General features: G+C 42.7%; 1 protein-coding gene across 1 annotated transcript in view; it reads left to right on the top strand.

The window, feature by feature from the left end:
- Nucleotides 1-4,717, top strand: part of LOC134093928 (UPF0606 protein KIAA1549-like) — a 9,802-nt gene extending 5,085 nt beyond the window's left edge. Inside the window, exons 5-8 of the mRNA XM_062547237.1 lie at nucleotides 396-448; nucleotides 945-1,087; nucleotides 1,394-1,545; nucleotides 1,819-4,717. Of these exons, the coding sequence (XP_062403221.1) occupies nucleotides 396-448; nucleotides 945-1,087; nucleotides 1,394-1,545; nucleotides 1,819-2,022 (552 nt within the window). The 3' untranslated portion in view covers nucleotides 2,023-4,717. The remainder of the gene's footprint in view (nucleotides 1-395; nucleotides 449-944; nucleotides 1,088-1,393; nucleotides 1,546-1,818) is intronic.
- Nucleotides 4,718-13,523: the final 8,806 nt, after the last annotated feature.

Raw genomic sequence — 13,523 nt, 5'->3', positions numbered from 1 at the left:
ACTTTCAGGAATGACCTGGATATTGAGGAAAACGAGGCACAAATGTTTTAGAGGACATTAACTTTACATAATGTACATTCTGATAGACCCACAGGTACCTGCCAGAGCACTGCAAACGTGCACTTAAAGTAGGTGCTCTCACAAAGACCTCAAGACGGTTTCATGCTTTCTAGGTCACTCTTGGTCTAGGCCCTAGAGCAAAGCTAATTGTTGTCTATTTATCTGTGTGTGTGTTTGTGTGTGTGTGTGTGTGTGTGTGTGTGTGTGTGTGTGTGTGTGTGTGTGTGTGTGTGTGTGTGTGTGTGTGTGTGTGTGTGTGTGTGTGTGTGTGTGTGTGTGTGTGTGTGTGTGTGTGTGTGTGTGTTCTGATAATGATTGTGTGTTTTGTTCCACAGAGGTATGGTGATATAGGACTTCCCCCTCCCTCTGTGCAGAGTGTTCTTCAAAGGTAAGTCCAACACACACACACACACACACTTCCTTTATGATATGTATACAGTATATATGATATATGTTGAAATAGGACTGTGCCCCAATATACATATAAATGAGTTAGAATTACTAAAGTATACAGTTACTATGTCATGGAACACACACACAGATAAACGGATACACACACACACACACACACACAGACCGTCTTCTTTTCAGAGGGCACCACACAGACCATCATCAATAATCCACAAAGGTCATTTTTATTTCAGTAGCCAAATGTCTGTACCGTGGCAACCAGACATTCTCCCTCAGCTCAGGGGAATTCCTACACACTACACCACACGTCCAGAAACACACACACACACACACACACACACACACACACACACATGCTAACAGACATACACATGAATACACGATGCAGCAGAATTTGTGTATACAGTATATTGAATATGTGTACATTCATGTGATTCTGTGTGTGTGTGTGTGTGTGTGTGTAAATATTGCAGACAAGGCTTGGGTTCAGGATATTTGCCTTCAACTGGTGAAGGTGTGAGTGGGGAGCAGCCTGCAATAGACAGCTTCACCAGTAGAGGGGGCTACACTGATGAGCTGTCCTCAGCACGACCTAGACCTGTGGGAAGCACTGCAGGTAAGGAATGCGCACGCACACACACACACACACACACACACACACACACACACACACACACACACACACACACACACTCAGCGTACCAGTAAAAGTAGAGCAAATGCTGATCTCCCGTGTGCATTTATGCATTATTGTGTGTGTGTGTGTGTGTGTGTGTGTGTGTGTGTGTGTGTGTGTGTGTGTGTGTGTGTGTGTGTGTGTGTGTGTGTGTGTGTATGTATGTGTGTGTGTGTGTGTGTGTGTGTGTGTGTGTGTGTGTGTGTGTGTGTGTGTGTGTGTGTGTGTGTGTGTATGTATGTGTAGGTGGTCAGCTTCATCACCTATCACAAGTGGGTCTGCCCACCCGTTTGAGCGTGATGCCCCCTAGTGGACGTGTCGGTGCACCGCAGGCTGGCGGCTACAGCTGGAGTCCCTATGACGATGAGTTCTCCAAACCTGGCAACCTCCGGGATGCGGTGAGTCCAATCAGCTACCACTGCCCTTCCTTAACACATGTTCGCTCTCGTTAATATAACGTTCACACATAACTAAAACAATGACGACATGAAGAACAATATTGTTCAGCCTATCACACTTTTATTGTTTTGCTAATAATAGTTATGGTGATCATTATCGTTATGTTATATGGTGTGACTGCCGCTTAATATCGGAATATTAATGTCTGTGTAAACGTGGTTAATGAATGGATCCTGTGTAATCTCCACTGTCTCTGTGTGTGTGTGTGTTAGGCTCACCGCATGGGAGTGAGGGAACCCTCAGCCCCACCTGCCCACTTGGACACCCCTGGCCTGGGTTACCCGTCGACCCCCAGCGCCCTTCAGGGGGAAGGCCCCCCATCCACGCAGTCCTCGGCCTCCCTCATCAAGGCCATCAGGGAGGAGCTGATGCGGCTCTCCCAGAAACAGGCCTCTCTGCCCAGCTTCCACAGCTGAGGCTCGCCCTTACTCTCCAGTGCCCAGACCCGTCCAGAGACCCCAGAGCTGCCAGCACTGCTTCCCATGGAAGCTGCCCTCCTTTGGGGGGACAGGACGGACCGAGGGTGGCTCTCTCTCTCGGGGTCTGGTCGTGGGTGAAAGATGGGGGTATCTGCACTGTATTAAGTGACTGAGACAAGATCAGAGAAAAGCAGGAATTGAAGAAAAATTGTAGCTTTGGATCTCAAATAGTAGCACTGTGCATGGATGTGTGTGTGTGTGTGTGTGTGTGTGTGTGTGTGTGTGTGTGTGTGTGTGTGTATGAAGGACTTATTGAGAAAAAGGGAGCACAAAAGGTTTTTCAAAAGAATGATTATTTTTTTTGACAAGGGGGACTTCAGCCAAAACCTGGTTACCACATATTCTTGTGGATGTTTTTTAAATTTAATCTTTAAACATTTGACTTTGATTGCTGTGTTTGCTTGTTTGCTCGTTTGTGTACCTGCTGTTCTGAACAACAGCTCTGAGTCTTCATGTCCATGAGGAGCGCTCTCATTTTTTTCTTTTTTTTATCTTGCGGCCTTCTGACCTCTTGAGTTGATGCTGTCACCTGATTATCTGCCGCTAATCTTGCAGTACAGAAGTGTTCCTCGACACCTTAAATACATACAGTATACTAAAACCAAGGAAGAATGGCTTTTTATTGTGTGCATATTATATTTCCATACACTGTTTCATCTGTTCTTAATGAACTGGGTGCCCTGTTCACTGTCATTTCTGTGGTGCTAACGCTTTTGATCCATGAACCCATAAGGGCAGGCTTAAGGCTAGACTTTCTCAGGCCAAGGTGGAGTCTAGACCCGAACCTAAACTGTGTTCTCTGGACTTTTTATTCTTATTTGTTTTGCCACCCACCGGCACTCAGACTACAGGCTCAGCCCTGCCTGGGCTTGCCCACCTGGGGTAAAGTCCTGCCCTGCCACGGACCACTCTATGCCTTCTCTGATCCCAACAGGCCCTCCAGGTGCAGATCTTAGCGCTGGTCTGTTGTTGTAAAACGCTTTGGGTGTCTTGAAAAGCGCCACATAAATGCAAGGTGTTGTTGTTGTTGTTGCTGTTGTTGTTGATCTGTTGGTGTGGAACCTCACCCTGTGAGTTACTCCAAGTATATGGTTCAGCAGCAAACCTGGGTAAGTGGTAAACCTCCTAAAAGAAGGGCTCTGTAGCTGTATTTTGTTAAGAGAATCAAAATGAAACCCTCTGAAGCTCTTCTATTAAGATGTTTATGACTTAAGCCTAACGCCCACCAGAAGCGTACGCGGCGCGCCACGCCACGAAAAAAAATAGAATTCCATTGTTTTCAATGGAGCAGCGCCCACTAGAAACATCTGCCGCGCAGCAGCCGCACAGAGATAGAAAACTATTCTAAAATCCTGCGCGGCAAGCCCAGACCGCTGAACGCCACTTCTGGTGGGCGCCGGACTTTACACTAATATAACCAGGGCAGGATCTGATCTAGAATCAGCTATTGTCTGGGTTCTCATAAAAGATTTGCGGCCTGTCTCAGCCTGCTGCTATGACATCATAAGGTCAATGTAGATGACATGTACACATACCACAGGCCATCTAAGTATCAGATCACAGTAACCCAGCCCTTTACGAAATTGTTGCTGCATTTTATTGACTGAGGCAGTTTTCCATCGGCTGAGACAGGTTTTGTTATTTCAAGGGACAGCCTCCTCTGAGTGTGGGTGGATCTTTTGTTTGTGTGTTGGACTGTCACAGCTGTTTGATGACTGCAAGAACCAAATGGAAGTTCTGAGGGTTCAGAGAGATGTAAGCAGAAGAGATACCAAAGGCATCAGGAAGATGTTTGATACTAAAGACAAAGACATCACAGGTTGAGACAAGAGCCAAACTGAACAATGCAGATCAAACTGCAGCTCTGCAGTCAGAGACCACTGTGAGGTAAATAATGCAGACATTTGAAGCAGCGCCGTTAGAAGCGCTGTCTGTGTAGACATGCAGTATTAGACACCGTCTTGTTCTCCGTCTTCCTCTCCGTGGAGGAGGATTTGGTGTTGCTTTATGTGGGGTCTGTGTGTGTGTGCACTCCACATTCAGTCACCGCATCGCTGTATAGGTGCGCATTTGGTTTGAGATGTGGTTATTGGGGGCACTGTGGACTTCAAGGAACCCAGATGGCGTCTGCCTGGCCCAAGTCTGGCCCAGAGTGGACTTCCATTAGGCCTTTAAGACCCAAGCGTCTCCAGCCAGCAGTGAAACCTCCACCTGTTGTCTTTGTTGGGTGTGTGCATGCTAGGGCACTGACTCTACAGCAGCCCACAGTTTAAATCCTACCTGGTGTCCATGTAAAGTGTTAATTTTTGCTCCAAAGTGACGTGGTATTTTCCCCTTTTTTTGAAAAAGAACATTTTCCCCAAACCATTTTCAGTGTTGTTTGTTGACGGAGAGAGAGGAAACTGAAGCACTGTATTTTCTCCCCAACTTTAAGTGTCTCCTTAGTGAGGGAGATGTTTTTCTTAACTACCTTTGCCTGATGTTTTCATTCTCCATTTGATTGTTCCTGTTTTATCATTGGTATAATTTCTGTTTTTGTACGTTTTTTTTGTTAAATTAATATGATCAATGCTTTTTTCCACGTCTATGTAACCACAAAGTAGGCATTCTGCTGTTTCTTTATTTAAATAAACCAGATCAAAGTTTTCCTGGCTGGTGTTTATCATCTGATTGCGCCATGCGCTCCACTTTTACTAAACCTTGTGCCCGGGGATGTGGCAGAAGGGGTGGTCTGTCTGGCACATGATCCAAAAATCGCTATCTTTTGACTTCTAAAAATCACTGACCAAGAAAAACCTGGACTTTAGCAAAAGGTGCATGTAAAGCACAGCTGAAGACACACTATCACAAGATGTAATCATCCCTTGGCAAGCAGTCCCAAACAGCTTATCTGCGGGATAAATAGCCTTAGGATTTTTTATTCAGTCATTTGAACATTATTGGGTTACTTTCTTCAGGCTACGTTTTCAATTATAAGCACTTGTCAATCAGAAGTGAAAGTAAATAACTGTAGAATTGTCTACGAGACCACGATGATAGTTTGACTTTGCCTTTGAGTTTAAGTAATAGGCGAGTGCAGATATACTGTAGTCACAAACATATTCCAATGAAGCAATGTTCTTTCAAATTCTTTCAAATGCACTGCTGAAGTAATAACAGATGATTCTCTCATTGATTGAAAGGATGTTACGCCCAAAACACACCTATGACGGATTGAGAAACAGAATAACAACCTTTTTTAACAATGCACTCGACGTTTGACAAACAAAACCACCCCGAATGTATATGGGACATACCCTTAAATGTATTTAAGATTTTCGCCACTGACTATGTGTTTCTGATCGGCAAGATAGAGCCATTCTGCTTCTCTGTTTTCAATGAAAAAGTGGAGAGAGGAGGAGAGTATCATGACTAAGGAAGGACAAGTAATGGGAGGATAGACAAATGTCATGAGTCAGATTTTCACCCAAAGAATTACAAAACGTGTATTACAAAATAAATTGCAAATCAGCAAGAAGGTATTAGCCAAGAATAGGATGACAAGGATTATTGAGAGCATTACCTTGAGAGCAAACATCTACTGCAGAATGTATGGCTGATGCTTCTAGTTGTATGGAAACTGTTGGATTGTTGTAACTCAATGTGTTGCAAAGGTGCAACGGAACACTCAGCAAGTCTGTTGATGACTGGAATGTATTGTAGTATGACTACATTATAAGACAGCCTTAGAAGGGAATGACCAGAGGGAAATAACAGAAACCTTATTTGAGGTGTTTGAATAATGCTTTATTTTTGCTAAAGGTACACTTTGTAAATCCTTTTTTCTTTTTGCAAGTTACTCATCTCGAAACACATCAATTGGGTCGTGGAGTGTTTTGCCAGTTTGGATTCCATGGATATTGAAATTCGAAGGATGAAGATTACCCATAATAGCACGAGCCACATAAACATGGACATACTCATCACTGGACTCACTAACATGCACCTTTAGAGATAAAAACAAAACAGAGACAAAGGCAGAGATTAAAAAGAGGGAGAATGAGAGTGAGACAAGAGACTACAAATGGTGCAATGCAATGTCAACATATTGCCATATGTAAATCTAGTCACATTCACTGTGATTATGAATGAGTAGCCTACTCTGAGCTGATTGGGATAAATGTAGCCTGTTGGTTTAGAAGGCTTTGTCCTGAGGGTGTGGTACTTTAAATGACCAGTCATCATGTTTGAGTGTCACAGTGGGAAATTGGCACAACTGCTTGGCTGATATAGGCTGACCAATGGTGTGTTACTTTTTTCCCCATTGATGTGTTTTTCCAATTCCCTTTCCATGCCTATTTTTTTTCTAAAGCGGATAGTTCCGGTCCTCAGGGTTCTAAGATCAGTGTAATCTACGGCCTCTAGAGGCTTATTGCTTAGAAACCGTGGACAAAGCACTCAGAGCACTCACCGTGGTTATGAGTATTGAAAAGCTCTTAAGCATTTTGCCATATCAAAACTGCATAGCTTTGTGTGTGCTTCTAAATCTAGAATCTAAATCTAAATTCTATATATGCTTTTACAAACATATAGCCAAACCTACCAACATGTATTTGGTTAATTGGGATTTTTCATGGTAACAATTTAAAAGCATTTTCTCTTTCTAATGTTAAGCTTGGTCTCATTAATCAGCAAGCCCACCCCACATACCTTCATGTAGTAATGTTGACCACCTAACATTTGACGCTCACGGTACAAAATGGGATAGAACACTGGAAATGTTGTGTTGGATTTTGCCTCAGCATGTTGCTTCACCTGAAAAAAAAAAAGGAAAAAAAAGTTTTCAAAGCATGGTTGACTAAGCTCTCTATCGACCAATGTATGCACCGTTTACTGCAGTAAATTTGTAATTGAGTGCCATTATATCCATGAAAGACAGTTTCTGACTCAACTGACTAACATGGGGTGAACCCACAATTCTTTGTAACACAACAAGTGTAAACATTGGCTAGGTGTCTAGTAGTCTTTCTGAGTAGTGTTCAATCTAAGGAGGGGATGCGTGTGCGCGCACACACACACACACACACACACACACACACCGTTTTACATATTTCCCCCACAATAAGGCATCAGTAAGGAATTTAACGTACCATTTTACATATTTCCTCCAAATGTGGAGCTGCTCCCATCAGTCCAGAAAGGCCTTTTAAAGCTTCCATTGTAGCAGAATAATGTGACTTAGCTTTACTCTCATGAAAGAACTTGTCTCAGGTCTTTCTTCTTGCTTAAGTGAGAATGAACTCCAATTAGTCTGTTGCCTTTTTATACATAATCCAGCAAGTCATGAGTCTTGAGGGATAATTTCAAAATAGTGGAGGAGGAGGAGGAGGAGTGGTACACTCATCTGGATGAACAGCTCTGTCAATTATTTTGGTGAAACGTTTCACTTTCACTGGAAGATAAGAATAGATAAGGGACAAGGAGGAAATAATCCATGATTGGGGGGAAGCTAAAAGATCATGCAAATTACTGGAGAGCTGCACACATTTATGAACACATTTAAGATAATTTAATGTCAGATTAATGTGGAACAAGACGCTCACTCTGTCTTGTTGTAATGACCTGAATCTCTTCATTGTCTCTCTCCTTTGGTCAGTCTCAACCAGCAATCAGCATCTCCAATGTACCAAGCCTGATCCTCATCTGAGCTCAAGTGTCTCCACATTGTCCTTCCTTCAGTCCCTTTTTATATTCCTGAGTTTGGTTGTTGAGTTGCAAGTCCATTGTGTTAGTTATAGTGAACACGAGATTTTGTCAGTGTCTTTACAAAGTCCTGTTCTGTTGGTTTTGCTACACTCCTAAATTTTACTTCACAAACTTTTTTTCCGTCTTCAGACTCCATGATACCTGTTTTGTATGTACCTCTCTCTCTCTCTCTCTCTCGTTGAAGACATATATAAATCAAGGCCAAACGTATGGAGGCATAGTAATCGCTCTTTAAACATGATCCTACAGTACATCATATATGATATACATCATATATGATGTACTGTATGTATGATGCATGCAAATCAGAGTGGCATGTGAAATATCTCAGTTCTCTCTTCTGAACAATTTTCTTCCTGGAACACGAAGCAATGTCAGATTGGGGAAATATGCAACATCTCATCTGTCACCTTATGAGTTTTTCTGGTGTATTTCTTTATGTGTTTGAAGGCCGTAATCATATACTTTGAGGGGGACATGTCCCCCTCCAATAATGCTGAAAATAACAATTGCCCAATAAAGGGACACTTCACCAATTAGCATTAAGCTTGGTATCTTTAGAAAACCAGTCATGTTTTTGAATGGTCGTGCATCATTCCCTCAGTTTGCCTCGAGATGGGAGAAATATGGATTTCAATGAAACCCATGAATAGGACTTCCTGCTTTCAATGATGTAAAATGATGATTTTATAATTTTTTAGTGGCTATTTCGAAGTTCAAGATTTTCATATAATGGAGGGCACAACCATGTCTCATGTTCATGATGGCTCTTTGATTATGCACAACCTCTCCTAATTCATGAAAACCAAGACAAAAATGGTTTCCATTCTATGTCTCCTTAAAGAGCACTTAATGATTTACATAGAAATAATGGGAGGTAAATGTGCTGAATAGATAGGTGTGTATATTTTTTGCAGAATTGAGTTCAGTTCACTATAAAGATTGCTAAAATATAGCCTATATTTTACATGTCTTTCGTCCGAGTGGTTAGTGAGTGATCATGGCACATATATGAAATGCGGCCTGAAAACCGTGTAAAACTAAAACAACTTGTTTGTGAATGTCGGACAACTCCAGCAGCTGTGGTGAGCAACGCGAGCACGGGCAGAGAAACCCTGACTGCGAACTTCCAATGGACTTTGAATGTGTTGTCTGATGGCCTCAAGTGAGCGAATGTGTGTGAATGGTGTACACCTGTTTATTACTAAAGAGCGATTATAATAAATATATATTTTCTGTAAGTGTTGTTGTCTGGGTAAATCTGTGGGATTTAGACTCCAGATGATACATATCCTGTTATTGCCAGAATTGTACACTAGCTAGAGTATTTTCTGTGACTGGTGTACAGTCCTGTGTTTGGCTGGGAGCCAGTGGAGGACAAGGGTGATGTAGTCACACTGGCAGGTGGAGGCTAGAAGGTAGGCAGCTGAGTTCTGGACAGGAGTTTATTGGTCATTTTGTTAGGTAGTCCGTCTAAATTAGAATGCTGCTGTGCTGTAGTCCAGTCCGGAGGTCATGAGGGCATGGATGAGTGTTTCAGCTGCACTTAAGAGCAGTGAGGGGGAGAAGTGAGCAAGAGGTGAAAGAAGGCCAGTTTTGGTGGTGTGGTTGACGTGGTAAGGAGGAGAAGGTGGGGTCGAAGAAGATTCCAAGGTTGCAGACGTGGTTGGAGGGGGTGACTAGGGTCATCGATGTTGAGTAGGTCTGGGCGTGGTGGGTGAGAGGGTGTATACACACTGTAAATACATGTTTAACCTTTGGGCAGCCGTGGTGTACTGGTTAGCGCATCGGGCTTGTAACCGGAGGGTTGCCGGTTCGATCCCCGACCAGTCCACCACGGTTGAAGTGCCCTTGAGCAAGGCACCTAACCCCTCACTGCTCCCCGAGCGCCGCTGGTTGGGCAGCTCACTGCTCTGGGTTGTGTGATTCACCTCACTGTGTGTTCACTGTGTGCTGTGTGTTCACTAATTCGGTTAAATTGGGTTAAATGCAGAGAACTGAATTTCCCTCACGGGATCAAAAAAGTATATATTCATTCATTCATTCATACTGAAAATTATTTCTAATTAAAATGTACTTAGAACTCATCATCATGCTGCACCAAGTGTGTGTGTGTATAGGAACACCATAGAGAAGTCTGAATCACTATACAGATCTAGAGAGCAACATAATCCTAAATAAAATCACAGTAATCTTAACACCCAAAGCCATCGCTAGATCTTGGACTGATTAAAGAGTCCAAAAGTGTGTGTGCAAAAGTGATTGACACAATGTGAGGTCATGTTAATTGTTCCGAGGAAAATCAGGGATCAGTGTGCGAAGGTCTTTTCTGACGTCATAAATTCAAAAGTAAACTGCTGGCCCATCTAACTAAGTTTATGGTGTAGGTGTAATGTTGGATTATGGTGAATTTGTTTTGAGTTGGAAGAGGCCCTATTTCCTACACCTTGTAGAATAAGGATTATTTTGGATCATTTAGTCCAGTTTATAGTTAATTTTGTCTAAAACTGAGAGCGGACATCTATTCCCATTGTCTCTGTGTGTATGTGTGTGTGCACATGCTCGTGTGGGTGAATACGGTATGAGAACTCCCTCATTAGATTTGACTAATTGTCCCTCTACCTTGAGAGCAAACACTGCAGCATGTATGACTGATGCTTCTAGTTTTATGGAAACTTTTGCATTGTTGTAACTCAGTTTGGGGACTTTTCAAATGGAAACATCTATTACACACTGCAAAGGTACAAAGGAACACTCAGCAAGTCTGTGTATGACTATCATGTATTATAACATGACTACATAAGAGACGGTTGAAAAAGCATTTTTATGGGTATTTAAGTATCTTTAACTACATTATAAGACAGCTTTGGAATGGAATGACCAGAAGGAAATAACAGAAACCTTGTTTGAGAATTCAAGGTGTTTGAACAGTCCTTTATTTTACAAAGGATACATTTCGTAAATCCTCAAGGTGTTTGTATGTGAGCATGTTTTTTTTTTTTTTTTTTTCAGTAATAGACTGCAAATTACTTATCTCGAAACTCATTAAATGGGTCGAAGATTTTTTGTTTTGTCTGTTTGGATTCCACAGAAATCAAAATTTTTCGGAAGATAGAGAGTACCTGTAACACGAGCCACGTGAACATGGACATACTCGTCACTGGACTAACATGCACCTTTGAAGATAAAAACAAGACAGAGACAAAGGCACCGATTAAGAAGAGGGATAATGACAGTGAGATCAGGGACTACAAATGGGACAATGCAATGTCAAAATATCAGCATAATGTACATATGCACATCTAGTCAAACTCACTTTGAATGTCAATGAGTACTCTGAATTGATTGGGCTAAATGTACTGGTTTAGAAGGCTTTGTCCTGATGGTGTGATAGCCGGTTGATATAGGCTGACCAGTGGTGATTTACGATGGACCTTTTTTCCTTGATGTATTTTTCCCGATTCTCTTCTCTATATTTACCTATTGCACTCAGAGCACTCCCTGTGGCTATGAGCCTAACAAGTATGATGTGTTGAGTACACTCAGGGATGCCTACTGAATTATATGAGTCTAGCAAGTATGATGTATTGAGTACACTCAGGGATGCCTACTGAATTAAATGAGTCTAGCAAGTATGTTGTGTTGAGTACAAACGGGAATGCCTACTGAATTTTAGTGCTATACAGATAGATATTGTAACTCTGCTAGGTGATTGCTTCATTCTGCTTGTGAAACATGGCTAGGTAGCTAGCAGACAGAGAAGTGTTTTGTGTCTGAAATTTAAAGCCATGATCATGCAAGACAATTTGCACTACAAGCAAGCATTCAAGAAACGTTCTGTTCAAGAACACCATACTGCTATTCAATGTAGGCCTAATCAATGAACTGATCTAATTTCTCTTTTCATTTGTTCATTACGTAATATCATTTGTTCATTTATTTGTCCGTCTCAATGTCTGTGCTTACAGGTATGCCGGTGAATCACGCCACTCCATCTGGCATCTTGGGTTTGTTCGTTCTCACGGATGGATTTTTATTTTAAAAATGATTTGTTTGTTTGTTTGTTTGTTTGTTTATGTCCTGTATATCTAAGCACTTTAGGTTGCACTCTGTGATAAGAAACGCGTTACTGTATATTTTAAAAAACAAAAACTTTACTTTACAACTTTTCAGGCTAGTGTATCCCTGCTGAAAAAAACAGCAAGAAACCAGCTTAGGCTGGTAGCTGGTTTTAGCTGGTTTTAGCTGGTCTTTGCCCAAAACACAGTCATTATTGCTGGTCTTTGCTGGTGTAGCTGGTTAGGCCACCAGCTAGACATGCTGGCGTGACCATCTGAGGAAGCTGGTCGTGCTGGTGTGACCAGCCTGTCGTTTGGGATACAACTGGTTTAAGATGGTCATGCTGGTGACCAGCCTGTCAAGCTTGACAAAGATGGTCAAGCTGGTTTTCTAGAATGACCAGCATAAGCTGGTGTGGCCAGTAAAAACCAGCAATGTAGACCAGCAACACCAACTAAAATGACCAGCTTAAGGTGGTATGACAATCAAAACCAGCTGAATTACCATCATAAGCTGGGTAAACCTAGCCTGGCACGCCCTCCCAGTGACGCAACGCCTTCAGGCTTTTGCTGCTGGTCTGGTCAACTGCTCATTGAGAAGGATTTCTGAGTTCCCGAAATCTGCGGAACTGCCCCCTTTGGTCGAGAACCAATCAACTTTGAGCAGCTCCAACGGCTCTGGGTAGAGGCGTGTTCAAGGCAGAGGAAAGAGTGTTGTTATTGGTTTAAACTCGGCAATCCGCTTTCTGACATCTACCAGTAGCAAATCGAGGCACTTAAAGGAGGCGGGTCAACCAGCGCTGGCAAGAAACCGTGTTAGCACAGGCTGTTGGTCAGACTAAAGTCTCGCAGAGCCTTTGAAAGTCGATGGTAATCAGGCTAGGGTAAACCAGCTGAAGGTGTGTTTTCGCGAGAGTTTTGCTGGTCTAGCTGGTTAACCATCAAAGGGTGGTCAAATAAGCTGGTTAACAAGCTGGTCAACCAGCAAACCACCTTTAGCTGGTCAGGCTGTTTTTTTCAGCAGGGTACCCTGCTGAAAAAACCAGCCTGACCAGCTAAAGGTGGTTTGCTGGTTGACCAGCTTGTTAACCAGCTTATTTGACCACCCTTTGATGGTTAACCAGCTAGACCAGCAAAACTCTCGCGAAAACACACCTTCAGCTGGTTTACCCAGCTTATGATGGTAATTCAGCTGGTTTTGATTGTCGTACCACCTTAAGCTGGTCATTTTAGTTGGTGTTGCTGGTCTACATTGCTGGTTTTTACTGGCCACGCCAGCTTATGTTGGTTATTCTAGAAAACCAGCTTGACCATCTTTGTCAAGCTTGACAGGCTGGTCACCAGCATGACCATCTTAAACCAGTTGTATCCCAAACGACAGGCTGGTCACACCAGCACGACCAGCTTCCTCAGATGGTCACGCCAGCATGTCTAGCTGGTGGCCTAACCAGCTACACCAGCAAAGACCAGCAATAATAACTGTGTTTTGGGTAAAGACCAGCAAAGACCAGCTAAAACCAGCTACCAGCCTAAGCTGGTTTCTTGCTGTTTTTTTCAGCAGGGATGCTAGCCAAGCTCCTTAGCCACTACCCTACCATCACTGCCCACTCAGCAAGGCCACTCCACATACCTTCA

The sequence above is a fragment of the Sardina pilchardus genome, chromosome 10, assembly GCF_963854185.1.
Source record: "Sardina pilchardus chromosome 10, fSarPil1.1, whole genome shotgun sequence".
Lineage (NCBI taxonomy): Eukaryota > Metazoa > Chordata > Actinopteri > Clupeiformes > Clupeidae > Sardina > Sardina pilchardus.
Note: the sequence above shows the minus strand (reverse complement) of the source record. Positions and strands in the feature narration are given on the sequence as shown.